General features: G+C 61.1%; 1 protein-coding gene across 1 annotated transcript; it reads right to left on the reverse strand.

Moving 5' to 3' along the window:
* Positions 1 to 9,161: 9,161 nt before the first annotated feature.
* Positions 9,162 to 14,666, reverse strand: CRIP2 (cysteine rich protein 2). The gene is made up of 8 exons (XM_009285355.1): positions 14,597 to 14,666; positions 14,178 to 14,272; positions 12,125 to 12,182; positions 11,511 to 11,651; positions 11,265 to 11,333; positions 10,771 to 10,865; positions 10,415 to 10,472; positions 9,162 to 10,268 (listed from the first exon to the last, which is right to left on the reverse strand). The coding sequence occupies exons 1-8, from the start codon at positions 14,664 to 14,666 to the stop codon at positions 10,201 to 10,203; spliced, it is 654 nt and encodes a 217-aa protein (XP_009283630.1). The 3' UTR covers positions 9,162 to 10,200.
* Between the last annotated feature and the right edge of the window lie 1,397 nt (positions 14,667 to 16,063).

The following is a 16,063-nucleotide window of genomic DNA, read 5'->3' on the forward strand; positions in this document are numbered from 1 at the left end:
CCCCGCCCAGATGTGCGGCCCCGCCCGCAGCTGGAGGCACCCGCCCGGGGCACAGCCCTGCAGGGGCTCTCAGGGCGGGGCCCTCTCCCCCTTGCATCCTGCACCCCTTGCTCCTGCAGTCCCTCCACCTGCACACCACACCCCTTTCATCTTTTGCACCCCCTTTACCTTTTGCACCCCTGTGCCCTTTGCATCCTGCAGCCTACACCAGTTGCACCCTTGCACCCTACACCCCTTGCACCCCTACATCCACTGTGCCCCACGCCCCCTGCACACCCCACACTCTGCAGCCCTGCCCCCTCTGCACCCCGAGTCTCTGCACCCTGGCTCCCTGTCTGCACTTGTGCTGTGCGGGTGGCTGAGAGCCCCGCCCTGAGTGGGGCTGGAGATGTCATTGGCATCTGTCAATTAACCACACTCCCAGATAAAGATTCATGGGGTGCTGACCACCAGGGCTCACCCCCTCCGAGCACAGATCTGTTTCTCCCAAGGGAGTGTAGAAGTCGACCCTCGGGCAGGGTCTCCTGCCTGTGGGGAAGTTTGGGGTATGAGATGAAGCAGGAGAGCGCTATAGGACTGTAACCCCCCTCTTGCAGGACCTCGGGAATGGCAGGGGTGTGGGACGTGGCTCCGCTCACCACAGAGAGCCAGCCCATCTGCGTCGCGGACTGTTGTCATTTTATTAGGAGCGAGGACTTGCTGTTCCTTTGTGCTTGGCTGCGAAGGAAATGAAAAGCCTATCCAAACGTCTGTTTTGTATGAAACAATCCTCCCCAGGGCATGTTGCTGTGCTGCAAAGGTCATGAGGGCTTGTGAAACCCAGCGCCAGGACGCCTAGTGTCTGCCTCCTGAAATGCAGGGCACCCTTCGCCCTCCCGCTGGCACAAACAGGGCCCTGTTGACACCGGACCCCACCCGTGGGTGCAGGAGGAGAGGCGGCAAGCTGTGCCTGGAGGCACAGTTCATGGTTCAGCTGGGATTGCTTTATTACTCAGCCTGGCTCCAGCCTCCCTTCCCAGCGGGAGCCCTCGTCCCACTGATGCTCCCCGCTTCTGTCCTTGGTCCTGGGCTCACCTCACCTGCTGGCAGCCCCACCACAGGCTGGGGAGCACCTCCGGCACGCTGCTGCAAGGGCACCGCTAGGCTCAGCAGGGTGGTCAGCAGCCTGCGCTGCCAGGGACATCGCTGGGAAGCCCACTCCCAGCTAAGGCATGAGTCACGCTGAGACAGTGTCTTACAGCAAGGGAGGAGAGAGGTGTCCTGCCTCCACCCTGCCTCCTCCCGGTCCTTCCCATCCCGAGGCACTACACACATGCAAGCACTGTATTTCAGCCACAGTCACATCCCCCTGCACCGAGCCGCAGCGTGCCACGAGCACCTGACTGCACTGCCCGGGCCAGGACCCCCTTCCTGCACCACGTGGGGTGCAGCTGGCACCCTGATGAAATACAGGGGACAGGGCATGTCCTCTCCTCTCTCCGGTGGCCCTGCTTCCCCTCCCGCATGGTGCCAGGCTGCTTTGAGGCCACTGCCTGGCTAGGACAGATGTCTTCAGCTGCACTCCCTTTTAAGGCAGGTTTTGTGCCGGTGGGCAGCTGAAAACTGGCCTCTCGCAGGTCTCCTCCAGCTGGTCAGCCCTGCGGCCTGTCCCCACGGACTGCTCAGCCTGTGGCAGGAACGCTCCTGTTCTGGCCAGGGCAGCCTGTGCCCTGGGGCGGCACTGCACGCCGACTGACCCGGCTGAAGCAGAGCCCAGCCACCCTCTCCCCTCGGTTCCCCCATGCACTTACTGGAGACCATTCACACAACAGAGCAGGCACAAAACCAGCGGCAGCTCTCACAAAGCAGGCACCGCCAAGCCACGCGTTGCTCTCTGCCAGGCCTGCCCACACGGGGCTTTATGCCTGGCAGCCACCCTCCCCAGCCCCCCTGGTTTAGCCTGGCCAGCCCTGCTGCAGGGATGCGCAAACCTTGGGCTACCCCCAGCCTGCTTCACAAAGGGATGAGCCAAAACATGGTGTCAACACGCAGTGCGCCGTGCAAACCTACAGGAATTACGGCGAGCCAATATTGGGGTGAAGATTGCCGTGGGTCAGTAGCCCCAGTTTCTATGCCCCACCAGGACTGCATGCATCCTGCTCATCGTCACTGCCCTGCTCTCATCCCATCAATCAGCGGGTGCAGTACCCTGCACAACAGCAGGGCAGCACAGCAGAGCCGTCTAGTGGAGGGCCCCCAGCGGGGAGGGAGGAAGGGCTGCAGGGGGTCCCAGAGCACGGCAGCACCTCGGGAGCCTGCGGGATGTGGCCTCTTGCTTGTTTTACAGGGAGTGAGTCCATAGAACACTCCTAATGCCGGTGTGTGAAACCCATCAGCGTGCCATGGAGGGGCAATAAACTGAGCACTTGCCGGCCCATGCTGGAGGGAGCTGGCTGGAAATGCTGTGGCAGCCTGATGTTTGGGGTCACCACACCTTCTGCTATCCAGGGTCCCCCCAGGAGCCAAAACCATGCCACGACTGCCTGCGAGCTGTTTCGGAGTGGCAGTGAGCAGCGGCCAGCTCATCCTGCTGCAGCGGGACACTGCCCATGGTGCCATGCCCACAAACACGGGCAAAAGCAGGCAGCGGGCAAGCTCTGGTGCTGGGCAGAGACAGCTCCAGGGAGCAGCAGGAGAGGGACAGGGGTGGGGTCTTCAGCAAAGCCAGGTCCCAGCCCAAGCACCGCTTCAAAGCAAGGTTCATAGCCTGCCAGGGAAACAACCCAGCCAATGCCAACAGAGAACAGCCTCCTCAGCAAACCACAGCGTTATCTTATCTGGAGACCTTGTTCCAGCTAATTTAACCATTAGAGCAGAGCACGCCTCAGATGTCTGTGTCCTCTGACATCAATCTGTGGGTGAAGCTCCATCCCGGAGCATCAGGCACCAGCCCTCCCCAATGGCAGAGCGATGGCCCTCGGAAAAACCTGGGCTGTCCCATTTGTTTCTTTGGGTGGCATTGTTATGGCCAGGGTCCCCTCCCCAGTCCTTTAGCAAGCACCGGCAAGAGCCAGCACCAGCTTCCCCAGGTCCATCTGCAACATATTTGGTGCAAGGTCCTCGCAGCCCCCAAGGACCCCCCCCAAGAGTTTCCCAAGCTCTTGGGGCAGGGTTGCAAGGCGAGAGTTCCCAGGCACGCCGGAGCTGTGGGCACACACTGCCTGCCCAAATATACCCCTCGAGCAACTTGGCCCCTGGTGATTACCGGAGTAATGACTGGAAAAGTCCCGGCATTTTAGCAGGCAGAGCAGGTAACATAAGCCGATTTGGGTTTGTTTTGCTAACACAGCAAGAAAAAACAGCTATTTCCGCATAGCAAATCAGCCCATCTGCCAGGGCAGCAGCTCCCGGCTCCCCTCCTGCCCCCTCTCGCTGGAGCGGGGCAGGGGCTCCCACGCTTCTCACGTCACGGCCCCCCGAGCACGCTTGCACAGGGGGGAAGCTGATGCGCCAGTGAAGGCACAACCTGGAGGTTGGTGGCACCACAGTCCAAGGGTTCGGACACCTCATCTAATTTCTTCTCCAGCCCCGGATCCTCCTGAGCTGGGTCACCCACTGCGGAAAATGTGACTAAGGAAAATCCCAGAGCGGCAGCAAGGTGCTGTGCTGGCGGGGTGCACGGGGCAGTGGTGGGCTGGAGGCACAGCCGGCGTTTTCCCAGCACTTGCACAACTGCAGGTCCTGCAAAATCTCCCTCCCTGGCCGTATTTCAGCCCACACTTATGCAAGTCAAGGGCCCACTCAGCCAAGACGATTTGTTGTAAAATATGCTCTACCCAGCCCAGCACGGGACTCTAATTTGACAAGAAAATTACAGGGCGGCTCAAAAAAAGGCCAGCAGAGGCTGGGGGGAGCTGCCAGACTCACGATCCCATCAAAAGGCCCGCGAGATACCGGCACCGCGGCCCTGCAAAGCGGCACAGGGTACCCCGCGGCAGGGCGCCGGCGCGCCCCCCCTACCCACTCGCCTTCAGTCACCTCCGGATTTGCACGCAGCTAATCCCATTACCGGCCGGCCGGGAAAACAACAGCATGAAGGCAGCTGTCAGGGCAAATTACACCCTAAGGAAAAACTCCAGGGTACGTCTTCATAAAGCTGACAGGCGGCTGATGGCTTGGAGTAATTGGGAACAGGACGGCAGCAGGAACGGCAGTGTGGAAGCAGGGGGCTTGGGGAAGGGGCTCAGAAAGTGCCACCCTGGGGGAGCCCAGCACACCCACCAACACACTGCACTGGTGCTGTAAAGCCCCGAAGGGTTTGAGCCTGCGAAACACGCTCACTGCCATGCCAAAATCTGTGCTTGCTGCCCTCTGGGACAGGGTGCAGAGTACATCCCACCATGGGCATGGGCAATCACATGGCTGTTTCCAGCAGAAACCGTAAAAACATTTCCAGCCCACAGCAGCCACTTGTCAGGTCAGCTCTCAACCTCAAGAGCCAGGGCGTGAATGATTATCATGCGGTTAATATTACACTGCGTGAGCAATAACAAACACAGGAGCCCTGGGGCCAGCTCCCAGCCTGGCGAGGCTCTGCCGCACGGCACAGGGACTCAGTGGGGACAGGGTGAGCCCTGCTGCTGGGAGAGCGTGGGGCTGCCCACGCAGGGCCACGCTGGGGACGCGTCTGGGATTTCCATCGGTGGGACAGAAGAGCGCAGTAGCCCTCGCCCACCTCTCCAACCCCTCCAAGTCCCAGCTACATGGAAAATCTCCTCCAATTTCATCCAGGCACCATTCCCTTAGTCTCCCTGAGTATGGTCTGGCCAAAGTCTCCACTACCATCTGCTCTTTTCTGCAAGCTTTCCATTACCGGCAGCCCAGGGAAACCTCCTGGCTAAATCCTGCTGGGGGAGGGTTTGGTGCATGTTCCTGGCACGGTCCTGGCTGTTTCTGTTGTGGCTATCGAATCCAGCCAGGATCGTTGAGGAAGCAACGCCCGCTGCATTGGGAAGCCGCCCAGCACCCATGAGGCATCACCTCTGCCTACCGGGGAGATGCACATCCGTGCTGGGGGCTGGCAAGGAGTGTGGGCACCGCCCAGGGGCTGCTCGCAGGGGCCCAACGCCAGGGACCACCTCCCCAGCCCTGCCCTGGTGTGGGGCGCTTGCCTGGCGGTGCTGCTTGCCCTGGGCTGGGTCCAGGCTGTTGACACCACACATTTTATTCCTGGTTAAAAATTCACTGGAGGTGAGGCGAAGGGGAAGTGGTGCAGAGGTGTTTGCACTCTCTGTCAGCACACTGCTCAGCATGGTCATGCCGTGGTGGCAGCGCAGGGAGGGGAGAGGGATATAGCTGCTCCACTCTGCCTTACCCAAGCAAGGCAGAGGGTCAGGACAGAGCAAGAGAGGACAGTGAGAAGAGGAGCCACAGGTTTGCACACCCATTAGCAGCATGCACACCTCCATCCCACCAGCACAGGTATTCCTCCCCCAGCAAGCAGCCCCAGGGCACTCCAGGAGCCCCCCGAGCCCCCAGGGCGGTCCCCCAGCTGCTCACCCCACCTGGAAACCGACTGGTGATATAAAGGCTGCTGCAGAGCCCAGCCTACATCCTGGGGGGAAATTCCCTCACAGATGCCCCCAGGCAGCAACAAGCCAGGGAGATGCTGAGGGATGGAGCCAGCACCTTCCTCGCCAGTGCCATGGCCAGAGCCTGCACCAGCAGCTCTCCCTGCGCGACAGCCCCGTGCACTGCACTGGCAGGGGGATTTACAGCCCAAATCCTCTTCTGCTTGGTTTCATGCCGTTCCTCCTCCTTCATCCCTGCCTGCTCTCCTACACCCTCTCCAGTATTTACACCCAGTACTTTAACCTCCCCCTGGGGCTGAGCTGAGCCTGGCCAAGCCAGGGAGAGCCACACCACTGACTTCAGGGAGTATCGGAGCCGGTTCTTGGCCCTCGTGGAAGCAAGCTGTGCTTACTGGGTCACTTTTAATATCCCATCTTAAATCACATCTTCCAGCACTTCATCCCTTTTGGCTCCTATTTATTGACTTCCCAGCAAATGCTTTAAATCTGTCTTGCTTCACTGCCCAGCTGTGCTGCTCCGGCCCCGGGCACATCAGAGCCGTGCTGCCAGCCACAGCCATGCTCCTGTCATCTCCCTGCATTTTGGGAGCCCCTCCACACCACGATGGTTGCATCTCCCTTCCCTGCACAGACTAGCTCAGATGTTGTAGCACAGGGCTGCCCTCGTCATTCCTACCCCCGCCGAGCCCCTCCCTGGTGTTTTCCATGTGTGCAGCCTGTTGTGCCCCTCTGGGACCAGCCTTTGTACACTCACCGGTCCCTTTTCTGGGTCACTAATGACAGCATGAGCAATGCAGCCCTATTTCTGGTGGCACGGGTGCCCTCAGCCTTCTGTTGAGAAACACCACTAGGTGACAATCCTGCTCCTCCCAGAGCTTGGGGATACCTGGGCTGGCACCCATCACCTGGACTGCCCTCAAAATAGGTTGACCACTGGTGCATCGTGGCAGCTGGTGGGATCCCTGCCCTGTGCCCAGTGAGGAGCTGCAAGGCACAGCTGCCTGCTGAGCTCCACTGGCTCCCAAGAAAGCTGGGAGCCAGCAAGGGTAATTGCCCAGGACAAGTTCACAGGGCTTGGGAGATTTCCAAGCAAAGCTGCATCCACTTTGTTATCTATTTTCCTCCGTACCCTGGAAAGCATGTCTGTAATCACCAGAGCCCTCCAAATTTTTATCCCACTAGCAAGTCTGAGCTGGAAAAAAAAAAAAAAAAATTGACATCCCCAAGGGGAAAGATGTTTTCCAAGCCTCAAGTAAAGAAGCATTTTCAGCTCACATAGGCGTCCCAAAAATAAATACAAAAATGCACCAAGGATTAGAGGCCAGAGCTGCCTTCTCTGCTTGAGCAAAGTGCCACTCTGCTGTGTCGGTGCCCTGGTCCCCACACCAACCCGGCAGCGCAGGGACAGCCCCGACCTGTCAGCACGCACACAGATAACCCCACATGGGATCCCAAAGCCCCGCTACATCCTTCAGCTTCCTGGTCTTAACACCCACCCTGTGGGTACCCGCTGTACCCGGGGGCCACCTTCTGCCACAAGGGGTGCCCAGCCCCCCTGCCACATCAGGGTGGGGGGACAGTGAAGAGACATCACCCACCTGGAGCCTGAGCAGCTGGGTTGTCCCCTTTGGGGTAGCAGGAAGCTGTGACGGATGCAGGCTTCCCGGCACCTCCCTTGTGCAGCAGAGCTGAATTTTGTCTATTTTTAATTTCATTGCATTCCCTCAATAAAACTCTCATGGGGAAAAGAAAATGTAAACAAAAAAAGAAAGGAGGGGGAAAAAAAAGCAAGCTCCAAACCAAAATAAAATTCTGGTTTTGATGGCTGCCGCCTGGGAGCGGGCAGCAGCCAGGATGCTGTACCTGCCCTTCCCTGCCCCATATCCCTTCACACCCAGAACTAACCCAGGTACCAGCCATTGGGGCATCCCCTCTCATCCCTGACATCCCAAACTGCCTTCCTCCCTGCCTCAAGAGCACTGGCTTAACTAGTCCCAGCAGCCCTGCATCAGCTCCTTCCCATCCCACCCTGGCCACGCTCTCAGTCTCAGGTGAGGCCTTGGATGTGCCCGGCTCCCCCCTGCAACGAGCATCCCCCCGCATATTAAGCTCGCTAATTAATGGTGGTAAATAATGCTTGCGATGAGAGCTGGCTTTGTGCCAAGGGCTTCGTCGGCAGCTGTGCCAGGTCCTGGAAGGGCAATGGGGACCCCCCACCCCAGCACTGCTGCTGCTACATGGGGCAAACTTGGCAAAGTTTGGCTGCGAGGGCCCAGCTCTCTACTGCGGGTCAGGGAAGGAGCTGGCAGAGCAACACCACTCTGATTTACACAGCAGCCTTGTCCCCTAAAGCATCAGAGGGGTCAAGTCTCTATAGAAACCCTGCCAAAACACAAACACACACAACCCATTCCCCGGCCCAGGAACCACACTGCCAAGCCCTCTGTGCCTGGGAAAAGGCTGAGTGCCGCTGGGGTCGCTGCTGGGAGAGGGAAAACGAGTGGCTCCTGCGCCCACTGCTCTGCCAGCTGCCTGTGCCTAGGGGATGCCACTGCAGCCCAACACTCCCTGCAGGTGCGATGCACAGGCAGAACCAGCGTTCCTGTTCTGCAGCACCCGCTGCATTTCCTAGCCGTGCCCGGGTGAGGAGCAAGGCTGGGGGCTGTGGCCAGCACCCACCCACCCCTCTCCTGCATGGTGACAGAGCAGCTCCAGGGCTGAGGCTGCTACAAGGATGCAAGACATTGCAGGGGGCACCAGTCCCTGTTTTCCCCAGCAAACAGGGCCAGCGGGGTGCCTGCATCCCTGGGGGGGGGGGGGGCACAGCCAGCAGGCAGCCCAACGGGGCTCTTGCAAGAACCTGCCAGAGGGGACAAGCTGGAGCAGCAGTTCCCAGAGCCGGTGTTTGCCTTGGCAGCCCCAGCCTCTGTGCCTTACTTTTTAGACACCGAGCTAGAGGGAATGGCTGGATGTCTAAAACCAGGCCTGGCAGCGGGGCTGGTATCTGGCAGGGGACATGGCAGCTCCAACAAGTTTCAGGGGGCTGGGGGGGGGGGGGCTGCCCCATCCCCCCCCCAGGCATTCCTTGCCACCGGGCTGGGCTTTCCCACCGGCCGTCCCGCTCAGGCACTGCGCCTGCTCAGCAAGCCCAGGCTGAGGGGGAACAGTGTCACCTGCTACGTAACTCCCTCTGTTAGTTTTCCACCCTGCAAAGCCGGGGAGGATCCCATCCCATCCCAGCTGCAGGGCCAGCACAGCCTCCTACAAGCCCATCCTGCTCACAGCCCAGTGAGCGGCCATGGCTTGTGCTGCACAAAGAGCAGCTCTGGCCTGGGCAGCTCGGGCTCAGCTGGGGCTAAGGCTGCTCTGCCTTGCCCCAGGAGGAGCCAGCTGAGGCAGGACCATAGCAGCAGGGTCCCCACACTGTCCCAGGATCGGAGGGATGCTGCGCAGCGCACACAGCTTCCCCCACCTCTGCCCAGAGCTGAGCCACACAACGCATCTCTCAAAACCTTTATTGTCAGCAAATAACAAAAGTCAGCCCTGCAGCAGCACAGGGAGCCCGGAGAGAGCAGGGTGCTGGCACCCCAGGGCTCACCGCCCTGGCAGGTCCCCTGCACTGGCCCCCTCCCCAGCCTCCTGGACAGCAGCAGGGCTGGGTGTGCACAGGGGGGACGGGTGAGACTGGGGGGCACGTGTCATTCTCCAAAGCGAGGGGCACATTTACAACTGCTTATAAATAAACAACAACAACGAGAAATCTCCAGCTCTGGGAAGCAGGTGGGCTTCCTGCCGCCGAGCCGCCTACCCAATGCGCTCTGCCCTCCGAAGGTGGGGAGCAGCCCACTCCCCCAAGGCTGTGGCCGCCGGGTGCCCCCCCGGCACGGGCTCTGCTGCTGTGGGGGACCGGGCTGGGGGGGTCCACCAAAGCAAACCAGCCGGCAGAGTGGGTTGGGCACCTGCCCGGGTGCACATACAGAGATGCAAGGATGGGGATGCGGGGAACTGCCAGACCCTGCAACCCCAGTGGTGGCTGGGGTCAGCTGCAGGCCCCAGGGAGAGCGAGGGCAAGGAGCCTGGGAAGGGCCAGGAGAAGGGCAGCACTGCCAAGATGGACCATAGCCCTCAGGGAAACCGCACGTCCCCAGCGGCTGGTGAGGAACAGGGCTGGGCGCCCTGACCACCAGCCCCCAACCCCAAGTGCCGCAGGACGCCTGCCCAGCTCCATCGCCCTCTGTGCAGGGGACAGCAGGGAGCACCCTCCTGTGGTAGGACTCCTGCCACCACCTTCCCCACGCTCTCAGCCCCTCGGGTGCCACCCGCCGTCCCCTGCATACAGTGACATCCCCACACCCGCCCTGCTGCCTCCCGCGCTCGGGGGCTGGTGGGAGGGCTGGGGAGGGCAGAGAGCATTGGGAACCACCAGAGACACCTTCTACCTTTGCCTTTAAACACTGAAGCTTATATTAGAGACTATGATATATAACCCGGGGGGCAGAGCCATCCTGCCTGGAGTAGAGACAGCAGAGAGAGCACAGCTCTGTGGCCAGCCTGGCGAGGGTCTGCTCCGGCTGCGAGCAGAAGGTTAGTATGGGGGCACAGAGCAGGCAGGTGGGCAGGGGGACGCCGTCTAGGGCTGGTTCTTCGCCTCGGGGTCTTTGTCGTAGATGTAGCTTCCCACAGCTCCGGTGTTGACGCCTGCACGGGGGGAGATGCAGGAGGGTGAGGACCTGGGTGGGAAGGTGGCACGCTCCAGGGAGATGTCCCATCTGGGCTGTGGCAAGCCCAGGTGGGGCACATGCCCTCAGACCAGCTCCCCACCCCATCTGCCCCCAGGCACTCACCCTTTGGCCCAAAGAGGATCCCGTAGCAGGGTTTGTGGCAGTATGGCTGTCCATCGTGCTGTGCGGGGCAGAGAGAGAAGCACATCACTCGAGGCAGGTAGCCAGGGAAAAGCCAGTCTCCAGGACACATCCCCCTGGCTGGGCACCTCTCCCACTCTGCTCGTCCCCTGCAGACACCCGCACCGCAGCACCCCCAGCTCTCCCCCAGGCTGCAGGAGCTGCTCCTGCCAGCCCTGCCCTGCCCTCTTGCAAAGGCAGGGGCTGCCCAACCGGCGTGGCACAGCACAGCTCAGCAGTGCCCCGCTGGCATCCCCCATGTGCGCTGCCCGGGGCTCTCGGGGCCAGGACATCCTTACCTCGGCGTGGCCCCCCGGGGTCAGTGTCTTGCTGCAGCGCTCGCAGCGTAGGCAGGGACGGTGCCAGTCCTTCCCCAGCGAAGTCACCTTCTCAGCTAGAGCGGGGACAAGGAGGGAGGGTCACGCCAGCCCCCCTGCACACATGCTGAGGGGAAGCACGCCTCTTGGGGACATCACCTCTGCATACAAAATCCCGAAACAGCTCTGTGCACCCCAGCCTCCCATGTGTCTCCCACCCCTCTGCTGCCTTGCAGGTGACAGAGGTTAGCTGGGGACAGCTATTAAGCCCATGCCACCCACCTGGGAGGTGGCAGCAGGGGACACAATGCAGATGAAGCCCTGCACCCAGGAGGTCCTCCAAGAGGACCCATCCCTGCAGGCTCCTCAGGCACATCCCTCTGTGCCCCCAACCCCATCTCTCAGCCAAAACCCACCCCCAGCCCCTCTGCTGTGCCATCCCGGGGCATGCACCCACTGCCTGCTCGCCACCTTACCAAAGTAGACTCTCTTGCCACAGCGTGGGCACATGTTGGGCTCCCCGGTGAAGGTGGTGACACTGGAGGCTGGAAGGAGAGAGGGCATGGGCGTGGGAAGCATAGGGACATCTCAGCCAGGACACATGGGTGTGGAGGACCCCACACACACACCCTGCACCCCACACCATTGCCAAACACGGTGGCTCTGGACCGTCTGAATGCCACGGCAGAGGGCCGGGCTGCCCGTCCTGCCCTGCCCCTCACCTTTGCTGGGTCCCTTGGGAGGCGCAGCATTCACCTTCCTCTCCTCCACCTTCACTGGGTGCTCGATGGGTCCCGGCGCGGTTTGCCCCTCGATCTGCGGCTTCTCATAGATGTAGGACCCGGCGCCACCAATGTTCACCCCTGCAGTGGGGCAGAGAGAGGCTGCGGTGGCCTGGGAGCACTGGGTCTCCATCCTCCCCCCAGCCCCCTGTCCCACCTCCCCCAGCCCCGCTGAGCCACAGGGCCACTGTGGACACTGCTACATCTCAGCCCTGGCTTGCTTTCTCCTGACCCATGCTTTCTCCAGCCACATCTGGGATAGGAGAGCGACTCCACCTTCTGTTTGAAGGGGAATTCGTTTTTTAAATATAAAAAATAAAAAAGGACAGCTGTCAGGACGGATCCCTCCCTCCCTCCAGCAGGTCTCCTTTCCCTCTGCACAAGGGGATGGCAGGGTTGGGACTGCAAAGTGCTGGCTTGATGCTCAGCCCATGCTAGCCTGGCTTCTGGGGTGCTTTCGGGGCCACGGCTCCCCACCAGTGAGAATGGGGGGACCTGGCCCCTCCTGCAGCCCCGGGCACCACCGCACAGGCACAGGGGGAGCATGGACGTACCTTTGGGGCCAAACAGCGTGGCGTAGCAGGGCTTGTGGCAGAAGGGCTTCCCATCGTGCTGGGGAGAGAGGGGAGTGTTAGGATACCGAGCAGCAACAATGGTTCCCTTGGGATTGCTTCCATCACCACTGGTGTTCAGAGACCACCATAGCCATGCCTACACCCCAAAATGCACCCAGCCTGCGGGTCTGCCAGCGACAGCCTAACCCGACCCGAGCACTCAAGGATTTCACCCGCATCAAACACTCCAGCTGTTCTGCACATGCCGTACCATGGCGCTGGAGCACCAGCACCCTGCGGCAGTTCAGCAGAGAGGCATCTCCAAGCCCCAACCTGGCGGTGTGCCACCGGGACCCAGTAAGGCGTCACTTTGCCCATTAAGCATCCTGTGCGCAGCCAGGCCGTTATTAGGTGCACAAAGCACCACCGAGCTTTGCATCCCCCCTCGCCTTGGCCTGAGATCAGAGGCTTTGCGTGGGCGCTGGTCCCAGCCCAGCCGCTATCAGCCGGGGGCGATTATCACAGGAAGGCATGAAGCGGGCGATAAGCCCCAGAGCTCCCCACAGCCGTTTCTCATGAGCCACCGGGAACCGAGTCCAAGAGAAAAGAAAGAGCATTTGTGGCTGGGGCAGGGGGCCAGCGGGGCTGCCACGCACACCTCCCCGTGTGGAAAAACCACTGGGATCCCGTTCTCAGGCACGAACCCACCCCATCGCCTGCTCGGCTCCGTTCAGCACCTCAGCCCTGCTTCGTGCCCCGTGCTCCTGCCCTCCATCCCCTCTGCTGCAAGGCAAAGACGCCTTGCCCAAAACAGGCAGGGCGGTATCTGAGCAGAAGCGATGTCCCTTCCCTCGCCTCCCCGAGCGGTACCGTGCCAAAGGCGAGGGCTGGGAGCAGCCAGGGGCAAGGCTGGGGGAGCAAGCAGGCAACGGGCTGGCAGCAGGCAGCTGCAAAATATCGCAAGGCATAAATATTAGCGTGCTCGCAGCATTACCATGCCGGAGGGGAGGGTAAACATTTAGCTGGTCTCCCCGCGACACCTTTCCAATCCGGCCGGACATGCGGCTTGAAAGGAGGGACAAAAAGCAGGGAAGGGCCAAATCCTGCTGTTGGCGCAGTCGGTGAGGGCTTGGCTGCCATCCCCCACAGGAGCAGAATCCGGCCTTATATGGAAAAGCAGCAAATCCCCCAGGCTTAACCCGGCCTGAAGCACAGATCCACCCGTGCAGACCCATCCTCCCCGGCAGGACCAGCCCCACTCCCCCCAGGGGCTGGTGGCAACCAGCACAGCTGTCCCTGCCGCTGCCGCCCGCTCCCCAGCTGTGCCACGTGCTAAAACTGCGCTAAAGAGCTGGTGACACTCTAGCATGACAGGCACTGTGCAAAACCCAGGGCACTGGGTGTCACGCCAGGGCATCGCACAAGAAAAACACAGTTGCTTCCAGGCCTGAGCACCTGCCACTGCTGGCACGGCACCCTTGCGCTCCCAAGCGCTGGGCAGCCACGGTGGCATCGCATTCCAGCACAAGCCCCAGCGCACTGAAAGCACCAGTGCTGAGCTAGCATCGCCATGACAACCCGTGCATCCCCAATTTTTGCTGTTTCTAACCACACTCTGGTGCAGCCTCTCGGCAGCCGCACACCTTCGAAGCCAGCGCGATGCCCAAACAAGCCTGCCTGGTGCACGGAGCTGCTTCAAGTGGTTGCCGGGGCACACCGAGCCCCGCCACAAGCTGCCTGGGAGCCCACACCAGGGTGGCACAGCTGGGGCACCACACGTGGTGCCAGCACCACTCTGTGGCTTGCCCAGACTGTGCACGAGAGCTCTTGAGCACCACAGGTCACAGCAGCAGCAGCAGCATTTGAAGCTACAGCGTGCGCTCCTGGGCTCGCGTGTCACAGGGACAGCCCATCTGCATGGCATCGGGTACCTGCCCCAGCCGATTCCTGGAACTCTCCATCCCTGGGGTGCTGGAGAGCCCTGGAGAGACCACCAGGCCACCCCTGCATGGCAGCACAGCTCCCGCACCCCATCTGTCCCAGCGGCTCTTACCTCGGCATGCCCGCCTGGGGTCAGGGTCTTGTTGCAGCGCTCACACTTCAGGCAGAACTTGTGCCAGTCCTTGCCCAGGGAGGACACCTTCTCAGCTGCAGGAAACATAAGAGAGGGGTGAGTGACTGCCCAGCACCTGCTAAAGCCCCTGGGGAAGCCAGGCTCCAGGCACCATGGGGGGCTGCACTCGAGGGGGGCTGCTCATCGCCACGCTGCGCAAATCAGCCACGCTGCAGGGACCGCTATCCTGCAGCCCGCAGGGCCCCCGGGGCCATTCAGACCATGGGCACAGGCCCCCCAGCCTATGACCCCCCAGTGCCAGCTCTGCCATCGCACAGACGCCCCTTCCCACGCGCCAGTCCAGCAACAGTAGCATTTGCCTTCCTACTCCCTGCGTCTATTTTTACCCACCACGTTACCCAGAATGACACTGCTCCCATTCAAATATTTGGTGTTACCATGCCCACCCCACTCCACCCATTTCGTCATGCTTCCCCCACATGCATCCAGCCTCTCTGGCTCCCCAGCACTCCCCGAGGAGCCCTGGCCGCGCTTCCAGCCCTCGGCGCTGCTCCCAGGACACCCACCTGCCGGGAGGACGGGACGGCAGACAGCCCCTAGTGTCACCAAGGATGGATGTTTGGCGCTGGAAAACACCCATCTCTTGAGTGTGTGGGTGCTCCCCCCTCACCCCTGGCCCGAGAGCAGGTGCAACATGCAGATGGGTATGTGGGCATGGCCCCTGCATTGCCCCAGAGTGCCATGAACCTGTGGAGCAACTCGTTGCCGGCACCGAAAACAGTTTCAAAGCATCAGTGGGTAAATTCAGGGAAGGAAAATGCTTTGAGACCTGTTACACCTCCTCCAGCTGGCCCCGAGCTGTACGTCTCCAGGAGCACCCCAGGAGGTAGCGCAGGTTGCCAGTCCTCATCCTGCATCCCCGGCCTTACACCGTCCCCCCTCTCTCCCAGTTCCTGGGGGTCCGGGCGCTGCCCTGCGTCCCCCGCCGATTCCCGTTCACCCTCCCTCTCCCCCACACATGTGCGGAGATACCTGGAAAACAGCGTGATCCTCTTAACGCCACCATAAAACTAAATCAGAAGAACCAAATAAAATATTTAACAAGCAAATAAAAGCACAACCGGAGCCTGGCCCTGCTCTACAAGAAGACCTCCTCCACAACGGCGAGTTTCCCAGGCCTTTTTTCCCCGAGGACCTCAACAAATGTCACCTGTTTACATCAGGTCAAGATGAGGGTCAAGAGCTCCCCAAGGGCAAGTCCTGACTTCCAGAACCACCCTCCTCCCAAGGCAAACAGCTGCATCTGGGGCACATCGCAGGGCCAAGATAAGCCAAAACAACTGCCATCACCACCCAAAAAATCAGCCCCGGTGCAAAGCGGTGTGGACAGTGGCAGAGGAGGGCAGCACGACGGGGCAGAGCCGGAGCCATCACACCAGGGTGCGGGGGAGAGCCCCAAGAGCATCCCCAAGCAGGCATGTGGAGGATGGGCTTGGGGGACTAGAATCAGCTGGAAGCAGCTCTGAAATGTCCTCCTGGTGATGCTACACACGAGTCCAGGCTGTTGGACCAAACCCCAGGTGGGAGCGGACGGCAGGGTGAAGGGATGCCCTGCTGCAGCCAGGGGTCTGTGCCTGCCTGCTCAAAGCTGCCAGCGCAAATCCCTGCTGGGCCCCAAGCCTGGGGGCTCAGGAGGGCTCATGCTTCCCCAGCCCCTCGCAGCAGGCAGCACACAGGGAAGGGGCCAGGGCCGGACCCTGCCCTCCCCTTCCTCTGCAGCCCTCGGCCGCTCCTGGGGGCAGAGGACCAGCCCCAGGGCACACAGCCCCCAGCCCTCCCAGCCCCACAAGCACTCCCCAAAAGTG

Source organism: Aptenodytes forsteri, unplaced genomic scaffold (genome assembly GCF_000699145.1).
Source record: "Aptenodytes forsteri isolate BGI_AS27 unplaced genomic scaffold, ASM69914v1 Scaffold104, whole genome shotgun sequence".
NCBI classification, from domain to species: Eukaryota; Metazoa; Chordata; class Aves; order Sphenisciformes; family Spheniscidae; genus Aptenodytes; species Aptenodytes forsteri.

What these genes read in the sequence shown, in the direction of transcription:
- CRIP2 (XM_009285355.1), bottom strand. Translation starts at nt 14,666, where the DNA reads ATGACGAAATGGGTGGAGTGGGGTGGGCATGGTAACACCAAATATTTG. An exon ending in CCCCAGGCGGGCATGCCGAG is followed by an intron (nt 12,183 to 14,177) that starts GTAAGAGCCGCT and finishes CTCTCTCCCCAG; the next exon opens with CACGATGGGAAGCCCTTCTG. An exon ending in CACGCTGTTTGGCCCCAAAG is followed by an intron (nt 11,652 to 12,124) that starts GTACGTCCATGC and finishes GCCCCACTGCAG; the next exon opens with GGGTGAACATTGGTGGCGCC.